Here is a 12420-nt window from a genome sequence, read left to right on the forward strand (position 1 = left end):
CAATTCAAAGGAAAACATTTGGGTTTCCATTTAAATTAGGGCTTTTTATGGCCGAGATTTGCTTTTAATTTGAGCAATTTCCACAGATGCCAATATGAATATTTAAGGGCGGACAACCGATTGTTTCAAATACATATTTTCCGCAATAATTGATTGAAGTCCGAGCGAAAACAATCCGGGCACAAGTTAAACAATTTTCCAGCCTTTGTGCCCCCTTTTAGTATTTTTACACACACCGTGTGTGCCCCTGCCCATAAGGGACACTCGACAGGAAAATGGCCAGGAATCGAGGCTTCATGGAATAGTTGGGCAAACAACCGACAAACAAATTTCATTTGTCCCCTGGCATCTGCAGACCCATTCCGGGCACCTAATCAAATTGTATTAGTTACAAAGGGCCACAAAAGCGAGTGATGCGCCGAAAAATTGAAAGGATTGAAATGAATGCAGGCCCATTTGGGCAGCATATTCTTCCTGGTCCATCTGGTCAGGCCCAGTGCCGGCCAAATGGCCAGCACTAATTAAAAAACATTTGATTTATGCCTATGAATATGCATTGAATAGGAGAGAGCACATGTCTGGCCGGGCGACCAGTTGGCTTCGCCACATCAAAGGGGGCAGTCCGGCCGGACGTTCCCATTATTTACATTTACATTTAGATATACATTTGTCGATGGCTTTTTGACATGTACTGAATGGCTTTCTGATTGGCAGTTTGGGATTGAAATCGGACTTGCAACTCGAAACGTATATCGAATTACTTTCGAACAAAACGAAATGAGATGTGCCACGGCGGGCTCCGGCAATAAAGAATAACGAACATGGATGGCGCAGTATTTGGACATGACATGGCGGCATCAATGCCGCTAACTAACTGAAGTTTTGTTGAAAACGCTGATTTGAGACCGGAACTAATTGGCATGTGGCACTGGTAATTGAATGCTGTCAGGTTGAACTGCACATTTAATTAATCAGTTGCCGGTTTGGTGTCAATTAGGCAAGAAACAAGCGTGTTATAAATCATTAATTTGCATCAGAGATATAAGAATGTATTATTGAGCTGCCTAAAAGTATGCAGCCCACTTTATATTACACTTTAGGGGATTCTCCTTTCCTTTTCCCACTATAAACCGAAAGTCATCAAGCAATTTTTAATCCAATCACCTCAGAGTGACAATTTACGCATTCTTATTTACCTTTCGCCTGTCCAGGACAGACGGGCCCACCACTCACCGCCTAACATTTGCATTTAGTTGAATTATAAAACTTTCTCCTTCTTGCCACGAGTTTGTACCCCATCTTCTTTTTTGAGTAATTTTTTAATTAAAAAACTATTTTGTTGATGTTGCCACCGTCTCCAGTGGAGATAGTGCCGAAAATCTGCAGCCAAAGCCAAGCCGAAATAACCATCTGTCCCCGTTGCAGACACGCCCTCCTTCGCCATCTCGCGCACACCTGGCTTCGGTTATCCGCTCCGCGAGGGCATCGAAGTTAGCCTCAAGTGCGACGTCGACTCGAATCCCCCGAGTACTCCGCGCTGGCAGAAGGACGATGGTGACACGCCGGTAAGTCTGTTCTTAAAATTCACACCAAAAATAATAGTATTTTATATTTTTAGTGACTATATAAATGCAGATTACCTATCCGAATGAATACATTTTTTATAAATTTCTATTTAGTTTTTCCTATATTTTACACTAGGGTCTTTGAATCCTTTAAAAAGGTGTCTAGAAGTATGCAATACTTTTAAAACTCAATGTAGCACTCTTTTTGACACCTTTTCAAGTGTTTTTAAAACCCTAAAGAATTCGGTAGTTTCTTTTTTTTTCTCTCTGTGTGTGAAAAACTCCGAAAAGTGGAGAAAATCGTGGGGGACTCGTACGTAGGCCAGCGCCATCGGCGGAGCTCGGCCTTTTGTGTGATTTTCGGTTGAGGAGCAAGTTTTAAATGGATTTTCGTGCAGTTGTCGCTACCTCGAGAAGTTCGGCTAAGGGAAAACTTGGCCGAAACTATTTGCCTTGCCTTAATTACCAAAAATTGTTTACGCATAACGAGCCAAACTCATTTTCCATTCCTTTCTCTCTATGTGTGTGTGTGTGTATTTATTTTTTCCCTCAAAGTGTCAGCACTCTTTCTGATTTGCCAATTTTCCCGATCATTGCAGGTGCCACAAACGGGCGACGGCTTCCTGAACTTCACCTCGATACGGCGCGAGCACTCCGGCTGGTACAAGTGCACGTCCCGGCACCTCAACTTCCAGTACTCGTCGATTGGCTATTACCTCAGCGTGCGATGTGAGTATGAGCAAGAGCATGGGTGTATTCCGGCCCGAACCATTCTACTATCAGACACCCGTAAATTAGGCCGCGTATGCGTGAAATTGCCTCAAAAATGGCGCGTGATAATATTTTGGCCATTAGTTTGCGCCTGTAAAATTACTTGTTATAACCCCCGTTCGGCAGAAGGCAAAAAGAAAAAATCGGCGAACATTTTACGACACTCGCACGTGGCGCTGAGGACAATATTCGGTGTGATTTTTCGGGGATGTTCTTCGCGCTGTCAGAGGCGCCTTGTGGCGCCACCCTGCTGCCGTATGCAAAATGTGGCAAATTTCATTGGCACTGACAGTGGCTGAGAGCTTGTCAACCCCCTGTCTATGCCCCATCCTTGCCTGTCCTTGCCTCTAGTATTTATGCTTACGCGCCATTTTGCTGTCAATATTTTCTCGTTTGCGGGCTGGGATATTCGGCATTTTATGCGCCCAATGCGTGTTAATGCTTGTAAATATTTTTATTGAATTTTCCCCGCCCTCTCCCACTTTGTGTGTGCAAATACGCCCAAGAGCACGGCACCAGCAGCGAAAATCAAATTATATAGCTCGCCAAAACTCATTTGCAGCCTCATTAGGTGGCAAGTGCAATCGCAGGAGGAGGGAAGGAAGAACGGGATCAAATACTCGCGGAATGCACTGCCACGCCCCGAAATCCATCTTCGTTCCCACCCCGCACAATCCGTCATCAATCATGGCGGGAAGAGAGAGAACCCAACTAGACAAAACGAAAAAAATGAAATAAAATATTGGTAATAACAACTTGACAAAGTGTTGCCACTTTTTATGCCGACGCAGGGATCAGGAGGACGCTCCCCCGGGGGGGGTCCCCGGGGAGGGATTTTTCCATTTCGGCACTCCTGACAGCCGCCTGTCGATGCTCATTATGGGGAAAACAAATGCTTTATTAATAAAAACAGAAAGGAGAAAAAAAACAAAGCCGACGCTGAGAGCCCGAAGAGGCCAAGAAGTGACGGAGGCATCGCAGGCCCCATCGACATTATCGATGATTGATGGGGGCCGCAAGGAGGAAACTTTTCCTCCGCCGGATTTTCCGATTTTCCAGCGAAATCTAATTGTGAGAGACGCTGAGCTGGCAACATGTTAAGCACATAAATCAATTTGTAAAACGTTTTATCGAACTCGGGAGCAAACTGCCGAAATGGCAAGTCCAACTGGCAACAGTCGGCATCCGAACCCCATTTATGACAACAGGCGGCGTCGGCGGCGAGGACCTTCCTTCCACATGTGCGGGGGAAATTTGGGGAAATACCTATAAGATATAGTAGAGGGAAGGACACGACTCGCCTGTCATAAACTATAAAACAGCTGCCCGACCCATGATAAATGGCGGCTGGCAAATACTTTTGAGCCAAACCGGCGAAAATTTAAGACTCCCAGAGAGATAGAAGTCGAAAAAAAACTGATAAATCGCATTTGAGCTCCGGCAAGGATAAGAGGGAGAAGGAGCACCACCCGAAATCCCAGACAGACGTTTGAATGCCGGCTTAATTGCTGACGATATGTTTCCTCCTCCGAATCGCTCCGCCATTGAGCTGGAAAATGGAAGCGAATGCCACCAGGTAGCAGGAGCAGACGAAGGGAAAACTTTGCTGTTGACAACAAACGAGGACACCGCTGACAAACTGCAATGAAAAAGCAATCAGCGATGCCCAGCCAAAAGCTACAAGAAAAGCGGCGGAGGTGGCACATGGCGGCCAACAAAAGTAGGCAATTTGACGCAGTTGCTCAAAGTTTTCTGCGCCGGCCACTTTTGCGTGATTGAATCGCCCGTCGGAAGGCAGGACTCAGGACTCGGGACGCAGGACACACGACACGGCGAGCTTGTTAAAACGTCGCTAATTTGACACGTACGTCAACAGGAGCGGCGAGCGTGACGTGATGGCCGGGCTTGGGAATCCAGGCGGATCCTGGTCCAAAGTGGGCCAGGCCCCGACCCCAGCTAAGGGCCCGCTCAGGTACACTCCAAGTATAAGCCCGGCCATGGGCCAAAGTTCTGTTTGCCAGCCTCATTAATGAGTTAAAGTTCTCATTGAGGCTAATTAATGTTGAGTGGCCTGCACGGCGTTCGGGCCAACAATGTGCAATTAGTGAAAGTTTGCCAAGTCAAGCCAAGGGGAGTTCAGCAGGTCCTTCAAAAAGTTCATATATGGTTTGATTTGTGCCAGAAAGTGCGGTTTGGGTTGTTGGCAAGACTTTGACTTACTGGAAATAGTAACTAAACAAAGAAAAGTGGTTATATTTTGAAAAGGAAAGTAGAAAACGATGGGAGATTTACGTTCTTTAAGTGAAATATGATCACAGAGATTTCCTGGGCTAATTCCCAGTCCCAGGAAGGTGATAAAACGCCATCCGATCCTCCAGAGATGCCTTTGCGGTTAACCCTCCTGCCGGAGGAATCCATGTGCAAATTGCATTCGCCTCGCCCTGAACTAATTTGGGCAACCAACTGTCGTGAAAATGCATTCCACCACCAAGAAACCACCGGCAAAAGGACTCTGCCACATGGCCAACCACTTCGCTCGCTCAGGAGGAGAAAACAAACGGAAAGCACAAACGACGACAACGACGAGGAGTTCCTCTGGGAAAAGGACACTCGAGCTGGGCTAAAGGCGAATTACGAATTACAATAAAATTTAATTCTACACGCTATCGTAAGCATTTTCATTGCGAGCCATTTCTTACGCCGATTGGCAGGGTCCTTGTCCTGGTTGGGGGCCCCTGTTATCCATTATCCTTTGTCATGCTGGTTATCGCGGTTTAACTTTATTGTTTATTCCGCCCAACCCCCCAACGAACCCTCATGTCCCATGTCCCATGTCCCATGGCCCAGGTCCCATGTCCTGCTCCTTGTCCTTGTCCTTTGGCCGAGCTAAATTTCTGTGTTTATCGGCGCGCACGATTATTAGTTTTTTTGTTTGCTGCCTTTGTTTTTATAGCCGGCGATTATGTTTTCGGTGTGTGGTGTGTGTTTGTGTGTGTGGAGGGTCCGAGGGTCGGCAAAGATTTTCAATAAAATTTTATTTGTTGTTGCCTCAAATGAAACGCAAAACTCATTTCGGGCCCCATGCTTTTGGGCAACTTAAAGAAATATTAAAAACTCATTGCCGACAAATGTCCTTGAGTAAAGCATTTTTTATGGCCGCAAACTTTCGACGGCATAAACGTAAATTTGTGGAGAGAGATTATCTTTTATGGATACGTATCTCGGGCGGTATCTCCGGTATGAGCTCACTCGGGATAATTTCCATAGCCATCCATGGCATCCAATCATCGAGTGTTCTCCCCGGGAATCCCCCTTCACTGCATCCACTGCAATCATCTTCAATTTCAACTCATTGCAAATTAATCGCGTGTTCGTTCGCTGAAAGTCTTGAAAAATCTCAGCGCAGCGGGGGGAAAAATTAAAATTTATAACCGAGCCAAGCACAAATGCAATCACAGCCAGCCAAGTTTACTGCTGCTCGCAGCTTCCGCTGGCTGTTTATGCAGCCTGTAAGTTAAGCTGATTGTTGCCTGCCCCACTCTGATGATGCTTCTTGCCGCCTTGATGATGATGTTGCATCTCGTCGGCCTCCTTCATATTCATGACTAACTATGCAGATGGAGACGGACGAAGACGGAGACTGAGAGCAGGAGGAGCTGAAAAAAATGGAAATTAATCCCGTGGTGCGGAGCAGGAGTGCTAATGAAAATTGCAAAGCAAAAAAGAGTGCTGAAGGATACCCTTTCTATCGGAACTTAATGTTTTACCTTCGGCACTTAACCCCCTAAAAAACGCCGAGTATCGAGAGTGAAACTCTCCCAGCTATTGTTGAAGGATTTATGGATCGCACTCACCCGTCATATTCACACTCCTTCGGGCAGGGGAAGATGTGTCGACACATTGACGGGGACTCGATACACTCCGTTAGGGTTCGGGTTCGGGTGCGGCCCTGAAACTGGCAGGACTCTCGGCTGCTGATGATGATGCCCCATGATTAATGATTGGTGGCGGGAATCGAGCTCGCTCGCTGGCTCTTCAGTCAGTCTCCCCGGCATATTGATTCGGCTTGTTTGCATTACTATTTGCTGTTTGCCCTTCACATTTGCCGCTGTTATGAGTTGGGATTTATTCGAGTGTGCCCCGGCCCGATGCCAAGATATGGCACAAGAATCACTTTCTCCCCTTCGGCAGGCCTTTCTTTGCTTCGCTCTCAATCTTCTTCGGTGTCGCCATATGGGCGGTACTCGATGCCCATTTGTTTGCCTTTGTTTATTTGTTTTCTCCTTGGTTTTCCCCCAGGGTGGGCGGACACTTTTATGAATGGCCATTGAGTAAAATATGCGTGAAACAAGTGCTGGAAATTATGAATGTGTGTGGAAAACTTGGGAAAATATTGAAGGAGTTTGTTTTCGGGGGCAGCAAAGAATCGATATCTCACTCTAGTCTAAGGATACAGCTTCATAAACTTCGCTTGACAATCTGGTGCCAAGTATTTACACAATAAGAATGTAATGTCAGTTGTATTTCAATGATGAAATAAAAATAAATATAAGAAAAAAATATAAATATCACGAACTTGAACAGGACTAGGATACAATATCTCTTCTTCTTTATAAACTCTAGATTTAAATTTCCTTCTTAGCTCAAAATCCCACGTAATTTGATCGAAATTCGAAACCGGAATGGGCTCGTTAACTTCATAATTTAAACTGTACGAGACTGAAGAGATTAATGTCAAATTTTCGGTGATATTTCCTCTCTCTGTAGAGACTTTCAGACACTTCCCTTATCGCATCGCCTCAAGACACGCCGCCGGCTTTTGGCCAATGACAAATGTCTGTCAGTTGGGCCGGGACAAGCTGAGCTCATTAGACATTTTCGCCAAGAGTCCCCGCGACTGCGAGGGCTCTTCTTTCTGTCAAAGCTGCACTAGAGCACTCCCTGTACTCCACTCCACTCCACTCCACTCCGCACCCCCTGCTGGCCATTGAAGTTGTCAATTTGAGCGACGCCGCCTTTGTCCGCCTTTGTGTCGGGCAATAAAAAATTTTATAACTACGTGATTTTGACTAAGTAACACGCCCCGTTCGCCGAGGGGAGGACTTTTGCTATTGTCAGCAATAAAACCCGGGCCGAGGGGTGTCCTCCGGCTGATTGACATGCGACGAAGGGTCTCTGAGGCGAAAGGAGCTTACAATTAATTGTAGCTGGAGAGCAACGTGGTCTCTCTTTATGGCAACCCAATCCCCTCGCAAATCTCGGCTGCGCGCTACTTCGGGGGTTTCCCTTCGATTAAAGTTGCCAGCGGGCCCCCGGTAATTAGTAGTTTCTGTTAATTGTGCGGCTCACTTTTGGGTCTGCTAATTTGATGGTCGCCTCGAGGAGTCCAAGCAGCAATTCGAGGTGATTCTGAGGCTTTTTCCCACCCACACTTGCATCCTTTGTGGGGCTTACAGCTTACAGCTCTTGGGTTTTTCTTTTTGTCTCCCAGGCAGGTCGCCACTTGGCAACTTATTGTTACGATATCCGGCCGCAGACAAAAGACGCAGACCTGGCCGGAGGCGGGCCGCATACTTTTAGGCACATGTCAGGGCAAATTGTTATTTATACCGTAATATGAACGGCGCCATAAAGTATGCCGCACAAAGGACGCGCTGAAATTTAAAGCCAGAGCCTGGCAAGGCAAGTGGAAAATATGCGCCTCGTCCTTGCTTCTGCTCCGGCCTGCTGCCTGCTGCCTGCTCCGAAATTAGAATGAAGCATCGTTATGGGCTCTTCCCGCCCCCGGAAACGACCATAAAATATATGTATTTATGAATTTTGCGGCGAGGAGAAGATTGCAGCTCGGGCAATTTTCCAGCTAGCTGAGCAGCGATTTTCACTTTTAGTTGGCATCAAAACGGAAGTGACAACTCATTGCGGAGTGACTCAGGTGTTCCCGTCGCGTCAGCAATTTGTTGCTGCCTCTGTCATTGAAATATTGTCACATTTGACAATTGACAACAGAGCCGGAGATTGGCACAGGAAGAAAAATTCGACTGAGGCTGTACCTTGGGTGTATCCAAGATGAGCTTGAGCTTTAAAGTATTCCCCTTCGCTTCCAGTGCAGGGGCCACATGTGGCCTGGAGCTTGCAGCTTTAACTCACCTCTGTACTCTGTGTCTTTTGTGTCTTTGCAGACGATTCGGTGGATGTGACCTCGGAGCCGGATGATCAGGATGTTTCCGTGGCAGCTGCCTCGCACAATCCCAACAAGGGGCAGCTGGAAGTGCAGCTGGGCGGAGCGGTGACTCTGCAGTGTCCGCAAGGTAAGCCAACCCAACCCCGTTGCTAACCTCCTCCGACTCCCCGACTCTCTCGACTTCCCGCTGGCCAAAAACTTCAAAGGAAACGGGCTTTCGGGCATTCGTGGCCCATTTAGAATGACAAATGCGTCTGGGCTGTAATTACATTTTACATTTTACTTTCGTTCGATCGAAACGAGCCGCGGTCGTGGCCTTTTGGGCGCCTCTTCATTAATTAGCGCAATTGGAAATTAATTATGCGTGCAATTTACTCTGCTCACTTTTGGCCAAATACGAAAATAGACAAAGTGCTCGACCGGCGACGCATCAATTAAAGAAATTAAAACTTGCGTGCCGAGTGCCGCGTCTCTCGCGACCTCCCGGGAAGTCAATTAATTAAATTATGCAATGGCTTTCATGTCTCCCTCCCTCGTTTTAGGCTCTCTGGGCTGCTGGTCGCACTTGGACCCCATTTCGGCCCGATTGCGTGGCCTTGGCTACGGCAGCAGCCAGCCCACCGGGCAGTTCTCGCTCAAGGACGTCATGTACCAGGACGCGGGCATGTACAAGTGCGTGGGCCAGTCGCCGGCCAACAAGAAGAAGCTGGAGGTCCTGCAAAGCCTCACGGTGTCAGTGAAGGGTGAGTTTACAAGATTTCTTAGCTTGATGTCCCAAATTTTAATGGGTTCCTTTAATATTTGTTATCCTAGCTAGACAAATTTAAATTTATATATAAGATATTGTACTGGTCACTTGTGGTTTTTATAGCTTAAAGATGGTCACACTTCCATCTCTTGGTCACACTTTTCCTAGACTTACTTCTCTTGCTCAAACTAAGCTTCGGATTGTTTAATCCCCTAGTGACCCGGCATCCCAATCAATGGAATGAACCTGCAACACCTTGGAGCAGTGAACTCCCGCAAATTGGGTGTGGCCCAGTTTTGGATGACTTTTCGGTGGGCGGGCGATGGGCGGCTCTTCCGAATGGATGGCAACTCAGGTGACAGCGAGGAGTTAAAAACATTAAAAACTTTGACAGCAGTTTCGGGACACGGCAGAGCCAAGGAAAACAAATGAAAAGTTTTATTTTCTTGCTGTCAGAAGTTCGACATTTTACTTTGCATGTGATTTTCCCCAACGATTTCGCTTCTTTTTTCACCTCTGCTCCCCGTCGCTCGGTTTTTGTGCGCTTTTATAGTCTGGCTTATCGCCCGTTCCTTGTCGCATTGACACTTGTCAAAATCTTTGCCTGGGCGTGTGGAAAACGACGCATGATTGATGACATTGCAAAAGGCAATTCCAATCAGCTGGCTTCCCCTGTCACTGTCTCTGTCCCCTGCCAGAGTATACGACAAGTGCAAGGGAATTTGAAAGAAAAATTGGAAATCATGCTGCCGGAAATTAAGGAAAATGCGTTAGCTTTGACTTCACATCATCTTCGGCTTCGGCTTCACCTTCAGCACGGGCCCCTGCCCCTTGCTGTTCTCCAGCGCATTAAGTTGTCTTGAGGCGAAAGCCAAGTGGACATTGAGACAATAAAACTTGCCAAGTGGTCGAGCGGAGAGAGAGATCGAGGGGTGACTGGTGCTGCCAGGACCAGAGGATGAAGATGAGAGCGAGGACCTGGCCCGGGCTTACCCTCGAGTGCAATCCAAACATGAAGAGCTCAGCTCACACTGTGGCTCCCCGGATCTCCGGACAAGCCAAGCCAAGCTAAGCAATCAAACAAAGTCCTTCTCGGGAGCGAAGGAGTGGGTGGCCCTACCCGAGTGTGGGGCTGTGTTGTACACGAAATGGAGACACTTATAATGCTCCCGCATGCAATTTCAAGGTAAGACAGTTTGTCATTAAAACTGCGAAATTGAGTGCTAGATAAACAAAATACGAAAGCAGCCAAGGAAGTGGAAATTCAGCAAGGGTAGCTGGGAGGAGGGTGCCACAAGCGTGGCTGCTAACACTTAAGGCAAATAAACAAGGACTCTACCAGCGGATGGGTTTAGATGGGGTAAGCTGGGTTTAGCTGACAGGGGGAAGCGTGAAATAGTCATATTTATCAAGTGCCAGACGGCAAAAGGATTCCCAGGCTTCCCAGGCTTCCCAGTCAAAGACGACAGGATAACGGAGGAGCAGAATGGGACGCTCAGGAAAAAAGAAGTAAAAGAGAGATGGGACAGCCATACAATAGATTAAATTCACAGCCCGGTGGCAAAGGAGTTGGGACTCTTTAGTTACTTCCACTATTTGTGTTTGCTTCTAAAATTAAACAAAATACAAAGAGCGACTCGGAAAAAGTTTCCCACGCTGCTGTCTGCAAAGTTTCGCCCAGAGAATCGAGCTCCGAGAAGACGATAAAGAAAAAAGCTGGAGAGCAGGGATGCGCTTCATCCAATAACGACAGCAACTGCCTTGTAATCGCTCCTCAAACAGGCAGCTCATCGCTTATACCTAGCCATAATTACCAAGTCAAATGGCAGGGGGCCAGAAAGCGATGACAAAGGGATTATTAGCAGTGGCCTCAATCATTTGCTTCGCTGACATTTTTGATTAGTCCGAGGCCGAGATGAAAGCAGGTCTTCATTATGCATATGAAAGATTCCCCCTCCCCCGCCTGTTCTGGCTCCTTTCGCCTAATGAAGTCGTGACTTGAAATTGCAGTCTGTGTTGCCGTTACGCTTCGTTTGGGGCCTGGTGGGCGGCCCTTGGTGGGTGGAAATTATGCAACAAATAAGGAGGGAGGCTGCAGCACCTACTTGCATATGCAGCTGCTTGAGGGGCGGGCTGCGAATAAAATAAATGTGCATATGAATTTTGAAGAAAGCCAAAAGGATTCGCGGCGGCCCCAATGCAAAGTGCACTTACTTACAAGGATCCCGGGTATCCCTGTGCGCGTGTGTGGGTGCGCCCAAATTTATGCTTGTGTTAAAGTTTAGTGCGTGTGCTGGGCAAAAAGTTTTGCAGCAGGAACTTGAGCAACAGCAGCTGCAAAAATGTTCAGCACTCACACAAATTAAATAACAATTTTCTCTCACAATTTCGCCACTTTTTGTATTCTTTTTCCTTCGGTTTCTTTTTGCCCCCGTTCGCTGTCGTTAACTTTATGTGGGCGTTTTCTTGTTGACAGTGTGTGTGCGGGTGTGCTGGTGTGCTGGTGTCCTGGCGCACTGGTGTGTGTTTGGTGGGCGTAGGGGCGTGTCAAGCTCTGCATATGTTAACTGGCAGTTGGCAAAAGTAGCTCAGTAGTAGACTTTGCCTTCTTGCCAGCGCTTTTTGTTCCTGCCATGCATTGCAATTTTATGTAATTTAAACAAATGCAGCGAAAAGTTGCCCAAGTGCCTGCAATTCCCTTTTTGCGCGGCTTCAAAGTGCATTTTAATGAAGATTGCCACTGGACGTTTTGAAAATTAAATATTAAATGATCTTTAAGGGGGAAATCTGAAATCTGCAGGCTCCAACTTGATTGTTGCATAACTTTTAAGGCTGTTCTAGCTGATATAAGTGGTAATTCACCTATATTAAATCATATTCAAGACTAGTTGCCAATGCAAAGGCACTTAACCACCTACTGCCGAGTTTCCTTCCACCACTTGGCACCTCCGTGTATCCCCTGTTGAAGGGGCTTCCCTTTTGGCAATGCCAAACTCCCCGCCTAATGATTACTTGCGGAATTTTCATTACAATCTAAGGAAAAGGAGCTGGAAATCAAAAACCAGGAACCCTGAGAGCCGGCAAAGTACAATAAGAGCCGGAGTCCTGTTGTTCGGCCTGTTTTAATAAAAGCTTCTCCACGCATATTCCACGCT

The 12420-nt window shown here is 46.9% G+C and overlaps 1 protein-coding gene and 1 long non-coding RNA gene across 3 annotated transcripts in view; one reads left to right on the forward strand and one right to left on the reverse strand.

The window, feature by feature from the left end:
* tei (teiresias) overlaps positions 1-12420 on the forward strand; it is a 135084-nt gene that overhangs the window by 101813 nt on the left and 20851 nt on the right. The window contains exons 7-10 of the mRNA XM_041775826.2: positions 1426-1565; positions 2165-2294; positions 8516-8644; positions 9060-9260. Coding sequence (XP_041631760.1) covers positions 1426-1565; positions 2165-2294; positions 8516-8644; positions 9060-9260 — 600 coding nt within the window. The remainder of the gene's footprint in view (positions 1-1425; positions 1566-2164; positions 2295-8515; positions 8645-9059; positions 9261-12420) is intronic.
* On the reverse strand, positions 5418-8535 carry LOC138927882 (uncharacterized). 2 transcript variants are annotated; one of them, XR_011444325.1, is made up of 3 exons: positions 6913-8535; positions 6191-6690; positions 5418-5992 (listed from the first exon to the last, which is right to left on the reverse strand). It is a non-coding gene; the product is annotated as an uncharacterized lncRNA (long non-coding RNA). The 2 variants fall into 2 exon arrangements; XR_011444324.1 differs by having other exon boundaries at positions 6191-6815.

This window comes from Drosophila kikkawai, chromosome 2L, assembly GCF_030179895.1.
Source record: "Drosophila kikkawai strain 14028-0561.14 chromosome 2L, DkikHiC1v2, whole genome shotgun sequence".
NCBI lineage: Eukaryota > Metazoa > Arthropoda > Insecta > Diptera > Drosophilidae > Drosophila > Drosophila kikkawai.